Source organism: Tinamus guttatus, unplaced genomic scaffold (assembly GCF_059628265.1).
Source record: "Tinamus guttatus ecotype Peru unplaced genomic scaffold, ASM5962826v1 Tinamus_guttatus_pri_ptg000007l, whole genome shotgun sequence".
Lineage (NCBI taxonomy): Eukaryota > Metazoa > Chordata > Aves > Tinamiformes > Tinamidae > Tinamus > Tinamus guttatus.
In genome coordinates, this window is record NW_028288541.1 from 1,256,943 (window position 1) to 1,273,293 (window position 16,351).

At 50.6% G+C, this 16,351-nt stretch overlaps 1 protein-coding gene across 1 annotated transcript in view; it reads right to left on the minus strand.

Moving 5' to 3' along the window:
* STK10 (serine/threonine kinase 10) overlaps nucleotides 1–16,351 on the minus strand; it is a 47,956-nt gene that overhangs the window by 13,366 nt on the left and 18,239 nt on the right. The window contains exons 3-6 of the mRNA XM_088521484.1: nucleotides 5,175–5,223; nucleotides 3,185–3,334; nucleotides 1,011–1,083; nucleotides 144–338 (exon numbers count right to left, since the gene is read on the minus strand). Coding sequence (XP_088377610.1) covers nucleotides 144–338; nucleotides 1,011–1,083; nucleotides 3,185–3,334; nucleotides 5,175–5,223 — 467 coding nt within the window. The remainder of the gene's footprint in view (nucleotides 1–143; nucleotides 339–1,010; nucleotides 1,084–3,184; nucleotides 3,335–5,174; nucleotides 5,224–16,351) is intronic.

Consider the following 16,351-nt stretch of genomic DNA (forward strand, 5'->3'; position numbering starts at 1 on the left):
AGATGCCCATTCCTAGCTTTGCTGCTCAGTTTGATTCCCAACAGAAATCCTTCTAGGCTACAACACAAAACCCAGCATACATCTTCCTAGGAGCCAGGCCCAGGCTGGCCGACCGCATGCGGGATCAGCAGGCTCTGCTTTACCATTTGGAAGGGCAGCTGAGTGTGGGAGGGTCAGACTTGGCAATCTTCAGCAGGACTCTCATGGGGTTGAGCTCATGATGGGGCGGCTCTATCTGGGCCATTTCGATGAGCGTAATTCCCAGTGACCAGATGTCAGCCTTGTAATCGTACGGAGTATCTTTCATGGTCTCGCACATCACCACCTCTGGGGCCATCCTGCAACGGGCAGAGCAAGGAGAGGGGATGATGAGGGATTACACCACCGCCATTGCCACACACAGGCCTCATGACCATGATTCAATACTTTAAATATTCTATACCATGGCACAAATATGGCCTTTCTTAGCTCTAGGTTTAGGAAGAAGCAGCATCTTTGCTTAAAGGAATGGTTCAATCTCTTCTAACCTCCTCCCTCTTCCTCTGATCGCCTGAGACAGCCCGCAAAAACCCTCTGGCCATTGACATCTGGCACGGACACTGCTCCAGACAATAAATTCATACGCTCCCAATCCATTCCCTCAGCAAGTTGGATGATTTAGAGATTACATTTCTGCAGCAAGGAGTTGTTCTCATGTGCCTGGAGCTGCTTCAAAGCACGGGCGGCCACCCGGGGAAGGGAGAGCGGTGAGAGCACACACGCAAGCACATGTGTGTCCCGCACTCCTCCAAGTTTGGAGCATTGCAGCCTTTTGGGCTGGCTCTGTGCACCGTAACCGCTGCTCCCTCCGCGCAAGGGAAACCCTTGCACGTGGGAATGCCGACCCAGACTCCTTGATACATAGATCCCAAATACTAGTGGATCCATATCACTAGACTCGACTGGTTTTCAGAGAAAAGGTCCCACAGCTCCTTATGAACGTTGGATTTCTTACAAAGTAGCTCACCCACCAGTAAGGGGTTCCAATGAAGGAATCTCGCTTCTGCAAGGTTTTCATGTTTTTGGCAGACACTCCAAAGTCAGCTGCAAAGAGCGGTAACATTAGAAGCATTAGGAAAACTGAAAGACCCTTCTGAATTAGCACACTTGGCTGAAATTCAGATTTAAAAGCAAATACATTTAAAACAAGAACATGACACAATGTGGTGTTTCTTCTAAACTGAGCATCAGAAATTAAACTTATTTTTATGTACACAACCACCAGGGACCTTCCCCTCCCACCTATGATATAGCAGTAGCGTTACATATCTACATATCCCTACATATCTAGAGGGAAGATCATTTCCCACAAAGAACTAAAAAAATCAACGGGTCTATGACTGATTCCTCTTAGCACTGCCATTCAGTAACAAAATGTCTCATTATTCCATTAGAAAAAAACAAAGCACTATTACATTTGCTCTCTCTTCCCTTCAACCCAATACAGAGCAGTCCCTGAGTGACACCATTCCCTGACTTTTCCTTCCAAAAGAATACCGCTGAAGTCAACCCAGACTAAGTCAGTAGGACATGAAGAAGGTGCTGGGCCTGCTACAGGTCGTCTCTCTCTGATGGCCTCCAGAGGAGCTGTTATCCATTTTGCACCCCCACACTGAGGGTACCACCGCTAGTGGGTCTCTTAGGAAATACCCTGCTGGGTTATGCCAATGTCGGAGCTCAGCCCATAGTTGCATGAAGGTTTCCATCTTTCTAGGCTGCCTGTGCATGGCCTCCCATTTCACAATATGGGAGCGAGTCTCCAGCCAGCACCCACAGAAACATCACATGAACTTCCCACAGTGGCTCTACCCCCTCGTTAAGGGCTAGTAATAGATTTCCCCCTTTCTGACCAGGCTACAAAGTTCCCTTCTCATCCCTCAACATGTAGATGGAGGTAAATTTAACTCAAGTCTATAGCAAGTTGGCAAAGCAACTTGTTGGCAAACCTTGTCCTGTCACTAGCAGACCTGTTCTGCAGATAAGATGAATTCTTTCAGCTTCCAGCCCTGCCAACTGGCACCTTTTACAGGATGCTCAGTGGGCCAAAAAGCATAAAAATTGAATTCAAAAAGTGATTAAACAAACCCATGAAATAAAAGTCCATCAAGGCCCAGCTCTGGCTTGTGAAGTCTCCAGGCCCTGCACTGCTTGGGGATGGAAGGCAAAGTGTGCTTCTACTTTCCTCATCCCAATGAGATGTTGGATGGACCCAGAGCAGCTGTTTTTTTGTTCATGGTTCTTGATTATAATTTTGCCTTGCCAAAGGGGAATCTCTCGGAAAATAAGTTATATATAAGATGCACCTATTAGTAACTGGGGGAGCCCCATTGCTCTTGCCTGCAGCACTCATGGCACAGAGCACAGAGCTCCCCAGGTGCTGCCCAGAGCCCCTTCCAGAACCAAGTTGAGCTATGGGGCTCATTGAACAGCACAAAGGCATTTATGGAAAGTCATAGCAGCAATTCCCTGAAGGCAACGAGAGGGGTGCACGCACTGCAGCCTAGTTCAATAACTCAGTCACACAGTGCCCAGAGGGTCCCCATTTTTGGGTCCCACGAGCTACTACAGGTTAGAGGACCCCATGGAGCAGCATGTTGCCAAGAGCTACTTGGTGGGGACCCATCTTTCCTCATGCTGCTTTGTGCTCCAGCAGGGATATTTTCACTCTTTCCAACTGCTTCCTTCCCAGTCTAGTCTTTCAGTCCCAAGGAGTTAATAGAAAACATCCCTGTGTTTCCACTTTCAGCAGATATCAACAGAACTCCTCAACAAAAAACAGCACACAACTTAATGGTTGCAGCACAGAACCTTCCCCCATCCTTTCCTGGCCAGGCTCACAGAGAAGCAGAGCTGCAGGCAAGAAAGCCCCCAACAGCCAGAGCCCCCCACTCCCATACACATGGCAGGAAGGAGAAACCATCCATCACTCCCCAAAAGCATCTGTGCATAGCTGAATGCTAAAACACAACTCCTGCAACAGCAGCACATGGCAGCTATCTGCTTCATATCCTCGATGGCCAGCACTGCGCTGAGCTCAGAGCTCTGCACGTGCCATGGGCTTGTGCCACCTCCTCTCCATGGCATCGGGAATGCTGCAGCATTGCACGGAAAGCACCTGCTAAGCTCCCTGTGCAGCGCGGCTTACCCAGCTTGATGTCCCCATCCTGAGTGAGGAGCACGTTGCCTGCCTTCAGGTCACGGTGGATGATCTTCTTGCTATGCAGGTAATGGAGGGCTTCCAACATCTGCCGGCAAATCACTTGAATCTGGGGTTCGGTCAGGCCCCGGTCCAGCTCTAGAGGGAGAGAGATGGGATTCGAGCTGCAGCTCTGCCTGAGCAACGCCTGAAGCCAGCAAAGCATGGGGCACGTTCAAAACGCACTGCCCGTGTGTCACGCGGCGGGACAGCAGTGCAAACCAGCCTGTGAACTGATTCCCCAAGCCAGCAGTAGCAATACAAAGCACTCACCTTTGGAGCTGGGAGTTTATAGCTGCCTCCTGGGGTGCCTGGGTGAGCCATGAGGCCCAGGAATAGCTGCTGCAAGAGACCCAGGGGCTCCTGCAAGAGGGTGTCTGAGCTTCAAACTGCCTGGGTATTTGGAAAACCAGTTTGGGAAACCAGAGTCCTTGCAGAGCAGCACGGGGCTCATCTGGTGTGGGGGTCAGGGGGGCTGACGGTGCAGAGAGGGGGGAGCTGAATGCAGCTGCAGGGAGCACTCGGATCAAGTGCAGGCATGCACAGTTCCTAGCTCTGCATGCCAGCCGGGATCTGCTCCTCCAGGAGAGTTCCCCAGCTCTGGGAATGCAGCCTATCCCCACAGATGCGGCCAAGTCCTCGGCTTGCCAGAAGAGACAAACCATCTTCCAAAATGACAAGCAGTAAATGACTGGCCGTGTTACCCCCATCTGAGCTGATTCTTCACGCAGTACCAGGAACCAGCACATCCAGATCATGCCTGGTATCTATCCCTATTTCTAAAGTTTTCAGGGAGTATGCAGGAACTGAAGTTGCCTCCCCGCTAAGCTCTGCCAGGCCAGTGTGCTCTCCCTGACTGCTCCCCAAGGCAGTGCCTCTGCAAACCGTCAGGTCTCCAGATGGTTACCATCGTCCAAGCTTTCCTCCCTCTGTCCTTGCAGCACGTGCCCTCCCCCCAGTTGAGTGCACGGTAGATTTTGCCTGAACCAGCAGAACGAGCCCTGTAGCCTACCCGAATGCATCTATTGTGCGAGTAAGATGGGGGCTGACTGACGGACTGCAGCAAGCAGGACAGATGCTCTTTCAGAGCAAGATCTTAATCATAGAATTAGAGATGCTGCATCAGCTATTCTGTTCCTCCTTCACTACCACTTCTTCCTCACGGAGCTCTCATTTGCACTGAATGCAAATGCTATTTCATTTACTCTCCCTGCAGACAGCAGAATGTGCTGCGTTCCCCTTGGCGAGAGGACGGCACCTGTATCCGTGTGGCCCCAGGGATGTGCAGAGGAGCAGTCCCCGCAGCCGGGGCAGCTGTTGGCCACTGGGCTGATGTTGGGAACACGCACATGCTCCCAGTTCCAGCATGCAAGGGAGGAGGTAAAAACGGGAAGATTCCTGGAATTACTTCAAATTGCAGTTTATTCGGGAGCTTGCACTCTTTTGCCAGATGACTACCATACAGCGAGAAGAACCTGAAAGATTTGTTATGATAGCCGTCCAAATTAAATCTCAGTCTCTGTTCCCCTTCCCAGGAAGCTGTGGGAAGCAGATCCCAAGCACCTTCACTTCAGGCAGATAAATATTTAAAACTACTTTTCCCCTTCATTCAGACTCTCCCTTCTCCCCTCCCCCTTCCATGCCTCATGATCTACTGATCCCAGCAGCATTTACATCAGGAAAGGACATCAAAGTAGCTAAAGAAACACCCCAGCACTGCTGCACCTTGTGCTCCAGGTAACAAAATAGGCAAAATCTGGGAGAGAAATAAATAGCTGGAGAGACCAGGTCACACACACGTGCTAGCTTAAAGCTGCACCTGGCAATGCCTGGCAGGAAACCGCCCCCCAAGCAAAGAGGAGCCTGTGGAGCAGGGAGGGATGGCCAGGCTGCTGCCACCACTGCCATGGCCAAACGACGGTACCGCACAGGCACTCACCCAGCATGGTGGCATCCACCGCACCTCCCGGGCAAAACTCGATCATGATCTAGGGAAACAAAGAGAGAGGAATTAGGAAGTCAGGTCCACGTGTCACTGCTGCTTTCCCGATCATGGGCTTGGCGCAGTGGGACCCCTGCCTCCGCTGCTGCCCATGCAGAAACGTCCCCACGCCAGGTTCAAGCCAGGCCTCGCATGTCCTACCTGGAAACCCTGTCGGAGCCGCCAGGTTCAGCTCTGTCTCGTGTGTGTTTACAACTTTTTCAATTGCATTTGGAAGAGCGGGCTGTTCCAGGGATGCAGGCTTGCCAAGAGGATGAGATAGCTGACATAGCACAGCGCTGACGTGGCCGGGAAACTCAGGCAGGATTTTGTTTTGAAAATAAGAGACAGGGAGGGCTGCTTGGGCCTTATCCCATCCCTCTCGCTTTTTTTTTTTTTTCTTTCATTGCTCAGTAGTTCATTGCTCTCCTGATTTTGAGCAGCTTGACAGCAGAACACGTCAGTAAAGAGCTCGGGTGCGTTTGACAGTTTGCTGCTGCTTCTGCCCCCCACCTTGGCTTTTTCCTCCCCCAGCCTTGCTGAAGTGACACAGGGCAACATAGTGGAAAGGTAAGATGCCAGAGTTTACTTTGAGGACAGCTACTGCACAGACCGATGATAAGGTTTACTAGCAAGGCTCCCTAAGCCAGAGCTGCCCTTGAAGTAGAGGTCACATCATTCAGCTCCACTCTATTTGAGCCCTGGACCGGGGGCCCAGGGGAGAAGGTTCAAGTTCCTTCTTTCCCAGGACCTAATCAAGTGGCTCCAGGAAGGTCACCCCTACTCCTCTGTCCTCTGATTTCCACATGTGTATGGGGGGAAACAGTATTTCCTGACCCGGAGCACGGTGGAGGACAATTCCCAGGTAGTCTGTGGTGGACACCACATAGCGTGAATCACTCGGTGAGAATCGGCCTGGGTCCAAAAGTGAGAGAAGGGACAATGCTGAGAAGAGAAATGCAGACAGGTTGGGTAGCATTACAGGGCACAGCTGGAGGAAGCTGAGAAGAATAACCAGAGGGCAGGACTGGGAAAGCGTTTTAAGCAGGCTAGGGAACAGGCAGATAGCGAGAAGTGGTTGGGGAGATGTTCAAAGGGCCTGTAAACCAGGAGAACAACTCGGTGCTGACTCAGAGCCAAGCGGAAGTCTTGCAGGGAGGAAAGGAGTAGGACAACAAAGCCCATACAGCAGCAGGTAATGTTGTTATAACACTTCTTGCTTGACTTTGAACCAGAGCATACCAGCTTCACTAGAAAACAGGAATCAAGAATTGTTTCCTGATGCCATTTTCCAAGTCAAAGGATTCCATGCTGGACCCTTTTTCCCCCATCGCCACACTAACACAGCTCTAAAAGGCTCCTTTTAACCGATGATTTCTAGGATATTCTTCCCCACATTCACCAGAAGATGTGGGCTACCTCCTACCACCCAGTGCAGACCTGGGACCCACCAAGCTGGAAGCAGTAAAGTGCGGGAAGCAGAATCCCCCAAACTCACACACCAGCCCCAGCCTACCAGCTCAGGGGGCAGGGGAATTTTTGCATAAATGCTCCAAAAGGAGCTTTACAAATGTTACCTTACACCTTTGCCACCGGGCCTCTCTGTGTGACCCAACTGAGCAAATTCCCTTAGGATTTCACGCAGCTCCTCCTGCAGGGCCTCCACACACGGGAGTGAATTTTTAATTCCTTGGGGCATAGGAAGGACAGACAGCGCAGGGACAAGCAGCACAGCCCTCTAAGCACCTGCATGCCCGGGTAGGTACTAAGCCAAGGCCTCCCTGCTGAGGGCACACGTGTTATTCGGCCGTGTGAGCGGGGAGGTGACGGCCCAGATTTGCTCCGTTCGGGGAGACAGAGCTTTTTTGCATGGGAGAGGGGAGTTGAACTCGGCCCCTCCTTCCCTGGATCAATATGTGATGCATTTCATATCTCTGCTGACTGTCATATGCTGCTCTGCAGCCTAGAAAGGAGAAAATGAGCAAAATTAGCAGGTCTGAAACAGCATGAACGTGTCTGTCTAGACGCATACAGCAGGCTGCCAGCCAAGCATGGGGAATATGGAAAAATATGGAAAATTTAAAAATATTTAAAAATATGCATTTCCAACAAAGGCAGAGATGCCAAAGAATAACTCAGGATGTGGTGAGACAATCTGAACACACAAAAACCTAGCAGGCTCATTTCAGCCCAGAAATCCCGGTTTAAATAAATGCAATTCACAGTCCCACTGCTCACACGCTAGGCTGGAGACCTGCTGTTGCTCAGGGTGGGACGCAACGTGATGTGCACACTCATAGACACACACATACTCCTCCCAGGAGCATCTCAAATAAAGTTTTACCATGAAAGCAGTAGGAATCCAGGCCCAGCATCAGCAGCAAACACACAAACACGAGAGCAGAGAGCTGGGCTGGATGCTGTATAGATGCCCCCGCTGGGATCAGAAGACAAAGGGAATGATCCTCTGGTCACTGACCCCCTGGGACAGCACCCTGGTGGTCTGGCTGGAATGAGGAATGAGTTTAGAGACCATAAAAAAGAGCTGCTGACAAGAGCCTCACATCTGGGCAGTGGCTACGCTCTGATTTATTGCAGGGTACTGGGTACAGATTAACCCTTTGCTTCGGATTCTTCATGGCCTGGATATGCAGTGTGAATACATCTTTCTCTACACGCCCCATCCTTTCCCATGGCTCAGGGCAAGCCCTGTCTCCCTCACACCCCAAAGAGATGTGCAGGCAGCAGGGAGGAAAAGCCATCGCACTCTCAGCTGTCCCGAGCAATTTCCCTGCAAAGCACAAGATCCAGCTCCAGTGCCAGAGCATGGGTTACAGCTTCAACAGCAGGGCGAGCAGCCCTCTCCACGCTGCCCACCGGGGCCGTGTGCTCGGCAGAGCCCAGCTGCCGGCTTGCTCACTCGCGACTTGGACTGAAGCTTTGGCAAACATCCTGTTTATAACGATTTCCCCCGCGCAGCAAATCCAAGGACTTCCTCGCCGAAGGCTGCTTTGCCTATCTGCTGGGCTGACTTCCTGCAGAGGAAATTCAGTGACAACAGTAGCTCTCCCGCCTGCCTCCGTGTCAAAAGTGGTTATAAATCCTGCATACTGTGCACGTTCAGCATTTTGACTTTCAAGCCCAGAGGCAGCTGCACCTCCCTGCTGCATGCAAAGGTCTGCATTAGCTGCTGCTGCCGCAGGCACAAGGCAGACTGATGGGTACCTTTCAAGCACAGCTCAAGCTCAGCAGATCAGAGCAGCAACACCAAAAGCAAGAACATTGGCTGTCCTCAGATAGCAAGCACAGGCTCCAGGCTAACAGGGCTCCTAGCCAGCAAGCACTCCAGAAACAGAGGCAGAGTCACCTCAGGCACCCTGGTCGCATCCCAGTTTTCTGCAGTTCAGTTCCTGGGCCATGGAAAGCGTGACAGTTGCAGCTCATAATCTGGATGGGAACAGGACTTTGCACCAGTTTAGTGGGGGAGTGACAGGGATGCCTGAGGTGCACCTGCAGTAATTGAGCACAGCATCCAGTCTACAGACAAAAAGGACCCTCTCAACCCTTCCCACCACCGCTGGAGAGCTGACATTTCAGCAAACAGTCCCTTTCCCCCTATTTTCAGTGAAGATGCCAGCATGCAGCATCGAAATAATCCTTTTCCCTGGGTTTTTAAGGCCTTGTCTACTTGGCACATACAAGACCCTTCTTCAAGCAAAAGTTGATATAAGTTAAGGACGTTGCCAGTGACCCGTATTCTTCCCATGGCTCCTCCTAATCGTGCCTCTTGGCACAACAGATCTTGGGAAGCATTTTGTGACTGGAGTTGGAGAGAGAAAATGCAGAGAGATGTCCCTTGGACTTTATGGAATACTCGAGCATTATATGACTGCCTCTAATGAGAGGAAACAGAGTTTGAGGATGCTGCCATTCCTCAGAAAATATGCACATGTGCATGAAACCATTCTGTTTTAAATTAGGGGCTTTTAAAGACAAAAGTCTTCAAGAAGCAACACACATAGTGAAAAAGCATTATATGACTTTGACATTCAAACTAGGTTCTGGGCCCTCTAGCCCTCTCCTGGTATAAGGCGGTGGAGGGATTCCTACCAAGCTGAAGCCCAGACCTGATCAGAGCCCTGCACAATTTCTGGACCAGACCAACCAGGAATGAAATGTCCTCTCAAGTCACTAAATTCCTCCTAGATTGGACTTTGAGAGCCTGCACCCTTCTCCCACTCTGGGCAGAGCTGCATCTGCCCGGGATATGTTTAAATCCCTAGAACTTTCCAAAACATTTAAATAAATAGTTATATAGAGAGAGGGATATACAGATAAACAAAAGATTATCTTGAAAGGTATTTTACCCAGCATTGAACAGTGCCCTGGGGTGGAACAGCTGATGTCCCTGAACTTTAACTGAGATTTGCAATTAAAGTACAATTTAAGGAGGACGCACCCTCAGCATGGCTCTTTACTCATCCAATCGGCATTTCAGAGGGCAGTGGCTCGTGAACCCTTCCCTGGGCTATGGCGCTGCCAAAATCCCTGCTCTGGCCAAAGAGCAACGTGCTGGGAATGCCGGGGGCCGCTTCTCGGCATCGAGCCTTTCCCACGAGCGCAGCGGGACCTTGCAGTGCTAGGGCGCGCTTGGCCATGCTTGCGCTGCTGCCACCAGCTTGTGCTGCCGTGACGCTGCTTTAGCACTCGGGTACCCGACCTTTGCAGGGGCCCCTCTGACTTTGGGGTGGCCGTGGCGCTTCGGGGCCTTGAGGCCGTTAGCACAGTTTGTACCTTCCAGGACGTGCAGGCAACCGCGCCGCAACATGAGATCCTCTCCCATGGCACCGCTTCCTGTGCCTCCCATGTCCCCGGCACTGCCTCTCCAGGACCCCCGTGCCTGCCCAGCCCTGAGCTCGCTCAGCAGCCAAAGCCCTTCAGCAATTTCCCCTCCTGATCAGCAGCTGAGGGTTTTCTTTGCTCAACCCTGCGGCATCATGCGGCCCCATGTGGCACAGGAGACAGACTGGTGGCAGCAGGGTGGCTGGTCACTCCCTGCGCCTCACACCCATTTACAGGAAAAGCAGAAGAAACAAGAGCAAATGGCAACAAGTCCTGGGATTCAGAGACGGCTGCAAAGGAGGAGGGGAGGGCAGGCTGCATCAGAAGGAATCATTCACACTCAGCAAAAACGCAACAAAGGGAAATGCACACAAACCAAAAAAAAAAAAGTGAGCGGGCTGGGGACCTGGGCTGCCCTCGAGAGCTCCTGGCGCTGCAGAAGCAGCAGATGAGCTGCTCTGACTAAGGAGGGGGAGAGCTCGGAACACACCATGGTGACTCCTGCAAACAGGCCCCCAGGGCACTGAGGTTCCCCTGGGATCTATGAGTGACACAGGTTGGACATCTCCATCCTGTTCAACTCCTCCCTCAAGAGAGGTGTCCAGGGAGACCCCATGTGCTCGTGCTGCTGGTGACACTGCTGCTGTGCCAGGCTCAGCTCAGAGCCAACAGCCATGCATGGGAGCAAGGGAACCCTGGCTCCCGTTGCAGTGTCTCTGGACTTCTCTTTTGCTTGTTACTGGAGCGCCAACCTTTCCCAGTCATGGTCTATGTCTATCACGCTCTAGGGGATGAAAAGAAACGGAAGGAAATCCTGCTCCCTTTATTTTCACAAAGCTGCAAAAAGGGAGCAGCCCCAATTTTTCTACATGGGGATTGCCCAGAGAGAGAAGCCGGCAACCTCCTCCCGCCACAACAAAACTGGTGGCTGGAGGGCTAGAAATGAGGCAGAAGAGACACTCCTCAGCAGCAGCACCTCGGGCAAAAACCACAAGCCACGCAGCCCTGCCTGGATTTCAGCAGACAGCTGCATTGAGCAAGAGCCGCTGCCTCTGCGGCTGCACCCTCCCGCTGCCCCCCCAAACCCAGCGCTCTGAGCCCTGGTGCTCAGGACACAGGGGTGGTGGGGACACGCGTCAAGCCAGTTCCTGCTGCAGAATTCTAGTCCTGCTCTGAAGGGCTCCGTGAGAGCCAGCCCTGGAACATCATCCCCTGTGTGAACCATCCCAACCCACCCAAAACATTTCCTGGCTTAGGTGCGGGATAGAGTCTGCCTTCAGTATGATGAGCCCAGGGAAGGACCACATTTCCTGAAGGCTCCTTGTACAGTCAACACTGGCATCGCTCTCTAGGCAGGGGGGAAGTGAAGAGGAAATGGTCTAGACCTGTTTCCATCAAGGTAAGGGGAAGGAATGGTAAGGCACATCTTGCTTCCCACCCGTTAGATCATGCAGAGAGGACAAGGAAGTCTTTTCTGTATGCTCAAGGAAGGACAGAGAGCAGAGAGCACAGGCAATTCCTAGGGCCCATTGGTCTTGACTCAGAGGCAGAGGAGGCAGGTTCAGTTTAGAAAAGAATCTTCTAGAAACAGAAGTGAAAAGTCCAGGAGGAACAGAAAATGTACTACTTCACTACCACCTGCAATCATTTCATGAGCTAGTGAATTCCAGCTTTCTGATCAAGTGTTTTGAACATCAGGGTCACCCAGCTTGGCTGACTATTTCTCAGCCCAATAAGACATCCAACAAGGAAAAGAAAAGACACATCATCAGCAAGATCTGTTCTCAAATTTTTCACTTTACTGCAGCACCAACAGAAGTCAGCCAAGCACCAGAACTTTCTGGAGGGGACATTGAGCTCTGCTCAAGGCGCAAAGGGAGGAAAAGTCCCTGGTGCACTGTTGCTGCAAGGAATATGTAGTGGAACAAAAAGAACACGGGTGACCCCTTGCCCAAGCCCACACAGGAAAAAAAAAAAAAAAAAAAAAGGCCATCATATCTGGCCTTCAGACTCTACCCAAAGAGCACACAGGACCTGGGCGGCAAGCTACACGTGAACACAAGATCCCAGCACAGCCTCCGCAACCTGTTTGGGAGGGGAGCCAGGCCCTCTCCATGTTGCAAGTAAACAGAACAGCCCGTATCCAACTACACCTATCAGTTTCGATAGACCTGGCACTGAGTGAGCCTTGTTAGAGCCAGAGATTGACACAACATCAGCATATCTAGCACTGAGGTGACCAGAGCTATTGCCCTTTGACCAGCACCTGGAGAAGCAGCTGAGTGTGGGCTCTACAGTCAGCCTGATTGCAGCTCCTTCCCCCGGGCACTCGCTGTCCCTCCATGCAGAGCTGATCAGCTGAGGATAGCAGATCTTCAGGTTCCAGCACAGATTTTGGACTTATACCCCTAAATCCCAAGAAAGGGGCCTGGCCTTCTGACTGAAACAACCCCATGCGATGGAGCTGTCCTCTGTGGATGGAAAGAACACAAATATTTAGGCACAGAAACTGCATTTAGTCATAGTCAAGAAACACGTCCTTTGCTCAGTCTGTTCGACAGCCGAACTTAAGCTCTGAAGTTATGCCGTTCTGCCATCCTTAAGAGCAGATCAGGCATGTAATATAAGATGGACCCTCCCAGAAGTGGCTTACACAACAGGGAACAGCACTTAGCATATTGACTCAGTCTGGCTGCAAACTATGCTCAGTGCCCCATATCTAGATTTTGTCTCTTCCCTCCCTAGAACAAGACCAAGCACAAGACAAGAACTGTCTGTGGAGAGCACCGTCTTGCTTTTTAAATATCATTTAGTTAGATCTACTCTCTCCTTTGCCTCAAGAGTTGCACACATCAGCAAAGTTTTCTTTGCAACCGTGTCGAGGTGTCCCTGCTATTTCGGCCAGCACGCTCTGCTCCGTCTGAAGTCCAAGGATTAAGTTTACGTTACAAAGTGGAGCGAGGAGGTGGGTCACATTCCTATGCCGACGAAACTTGGCACCCTCCTCATTGCTCTCCTACTCAACACTTCACCCAACACGCGCTGAAGTGTTGGGAGGAAGAAGGAAATGGGCTGGTCCAAAGCAAGGCTGGGCATCTCTGAAAGCTTTGACTGTGGGATGAAAACAGGGCAACCCCCTGTACCAGTACAAGGTCCAACTACCACTCATAACCACCCCAGAACTGCCGAGGATCCACACAGTCCTTGCTAAGTGGCTTATTCGTGGAGCCTGCAGGGTCAATTTGGCACCAACCAACGCAAGAGGCAGTTCTGAGGAGCAACCAGCAGCAGCTCCACACTCCTCCGTGTCTGCGACAGGCCCTTGGCACGGGTATGTTCTGCCATAAAACAATACAGAAGCCCTCACTGCTACCCGAGGAGAGGACAAATGTCAACAGCTTGCCTGACAGGGCAAGTATTCTGTAGGTGGAAGGGAAATAATTAGCTCTCTGTAAGGGAGCACGCCAAGCTTGCCAATTTTCCTTACAGACAAGGACACCATTCAGAAACTTTAAATATAATAAATCTCTCTCCTTTTTTTTTCCCCTCCTCCTCTTCTGAACAAAATAACCTACAGAGAAAAAAATGCTTGAAATAAATAAAAGTTCTGTCCCCTTAACCAGTGAGAGAAAGAAGATGCAGGACAGCAAACAAGAGAATCCAAGTGTTTTGCAGTTTCACAGCAGGACAACTGTTTTAAGAACAACGTCATGTAACGCCACACACCTCTTCAAATGCAGAGCTCCCCAGTGGTCACAGGAAGACTGAAAATGAGCTTTTCACACCTAAGCCACTCTGAGGTGACAAAATATTTCCTTGCACTCACATCCCACAGGTTGGTAGAAATACTCCCATTCCTTCTGAAATTCTGGCAGAAAAGTCAAAACTGCTTTGGTTAACCAGCTGGGTTTGAATGGAAAAACATCCCTTGAATCACCCAGGGCACTCAGCAGGCAAGAGCTAAAAGGCTGTTCCTGGGATACTGGCTACCATAGGAAGGGTTAAGGGGCCGGGCATAGGCACTGCTATGAGCTATCCCTTCGGGAACGAGTAGCTTGTGCTGCAAGGCCGGGTCTGGTTCCAGTCACTTTGAGGTTGGCCTAGGGTGCTTGCTGCCCCACGCAGAGGAGGGACAGGTGGTGGGCACCCAGCACTCCCCTTCACTGTAGCGGCCAGAAACACCTTGCGGCAACAGAGCTCTGCATGGGACAAAGCTATCACTCTTGAGATGCCCAAGACCAGGGCCCCCCTCTGCCACAAAGTTCATCAGCATCCAGCAGCCGTTCAGCTCACCAAGAGCACTTATCACTCAAAAGGCAGCAGAAAGTCCATTTCAGTACAGCAAAGGGCCTGAGAACAGACAAGTTGCTCCTCTGACAGGAAGATTCACCAACCTGGACTGCCTCAAAACCCCAGCCAAAGCAGCGAAGGATGTCGCAGTTTTACCTTTGCCTGGCATCTCCCTAGAAACAATTTCTTTTTGGGATTGCCCTCAAGGCCACAACACATGGTTCCTAGATCCATCATGTAAGAAAAAACATATTTCCACTTATCCCCTCTGTTCTGTTTCAGTAAAATGCTCTGAAGCCAAAGGGACCTGACCCAGAGTTGTATAGCCGGCAGAGTGACATTCCTCCATCCCTAATAAAATTTTTCAGGCTATAGCTGAAGACAAAGGAGAGCTCCAAAACTGTAATCCATCACTTGTTCTAGGGCATAGACTGAAGACAGGTTTCAAGGCACTGTCTACCATTTAGAGGTAGTTCATAAATATTCATTTATATGCAAACCTAGTTCCTTAGCATTTCCCTTGCTAAGCTAGCCAAAGGGGAGCACGGCTTATTGCAATTCATTTCTAAATAAAGCTTTTTTAATGCTCTGAAAACTAATTTGCTTATAGGTTCTTCATAATACTCTAATGGTTACAACCCTGTACTGGGACTCAGTGGGTAAGTCTAATTCCCAGGTACCATCTACCTGCAGGGCAACTTTAGGCAAATTATTGTCTGTCTCAGTTCCTCCACTACTAACTGCGATAATGACACTTGGTCTCTTTTATAAAAGCATTCCACAGTTTACAGATGACAAGGTTATGTAATCACAAGCTATTATTCTTGCTTCAATAAAGTTTATTTAGTAATGTTATCCTGTTTAAAGAATGATATACAAAAGCTTCTTTTATTTTTTGTATTGTCATGTTGCTACCTGTAGAAGCACTCTTGAACTTGGCTTTGCTATGGTAATTTGCCTGATGCATAAGTCATTTTTGGTGGTTGATCAAAATCACTCAATTTCAATCTTTGCTTTATGGGAAGGTCCTAATTTTACCCAGAACATGATTTGCAGAGACTTGCTGGGAGCTAGAGCTCATGTACACAAGAGAGTGGGTAGGTTGTCCCCATGGTCATTACCCCTGTGGAATCCCCTGACCAGCTGTTGGAGAGCAAGGAGACCAGGAGACCACCTTAGCCTTCATGTCTTCGGAGAAGACCATAAACACGTGGGTAAAGGAGAAGCACAGATGTGAGATGCTCTGGGAAGATACCCAGAAGCAGAGGAGGGGAGTGGGGATGCCTCAGGGACACTCGACAGGCAGATGATGTCCATGGTCTGCAGAATCCCAGCTGCTGAAGGCACAGTCTCAAGGTCTTGGCAACCACAGACTCAGCAGCAGGAAACACTCATGCAGGGCAATTTATGCTACTTTAAGTGAATTGCCTGACCCTTGTCAGTCAGAGATGCATCCTAGAAACCACTGGGCTAGATGGCTCTTGCCATGCCTGGCACCTCTCAGTACTGTGCTATGCAGCACATGGCTCATCCTAACAGGCAGGAGAGGATGCAGCAAGGTCCCTGCAGCTCTCTCAACGTGCTGGGGCAGTGGGATGTCTTGGTTGAGGGGTGACTGCACACATCTGCTCCCTGCCTATCCACCCTCTGCAAAATCACTGTGGCCCTTTGACAGTTCCTCTCAGTTTCTAAGGCACTGGGGGGACTTCAGACATCAGCCCAGCAAGAAACCCGAGAGGCCACCCAGCAAAGCGTTGCCCCATGTTCTGTGCATCCAGAGACCCTGGGAGGCTAAATTGAGCGTTCATTTAAGCACCCATAACTGGGAGAAGGTAAAAGGGAAGGCTTGCAGCTATTTCACAAAGTTTCCAGGCTCAGGGTTGCTTCGTTTTTCTGCGATGAGATACAGCTTGGCCAACACCAGCATTGCTCTGCGGTGGCCTCGAGGAGCTCAAGAGCAGAGCCACGTTTGGGGGCTCTGCTGCTACATTCAAGCGCTATAC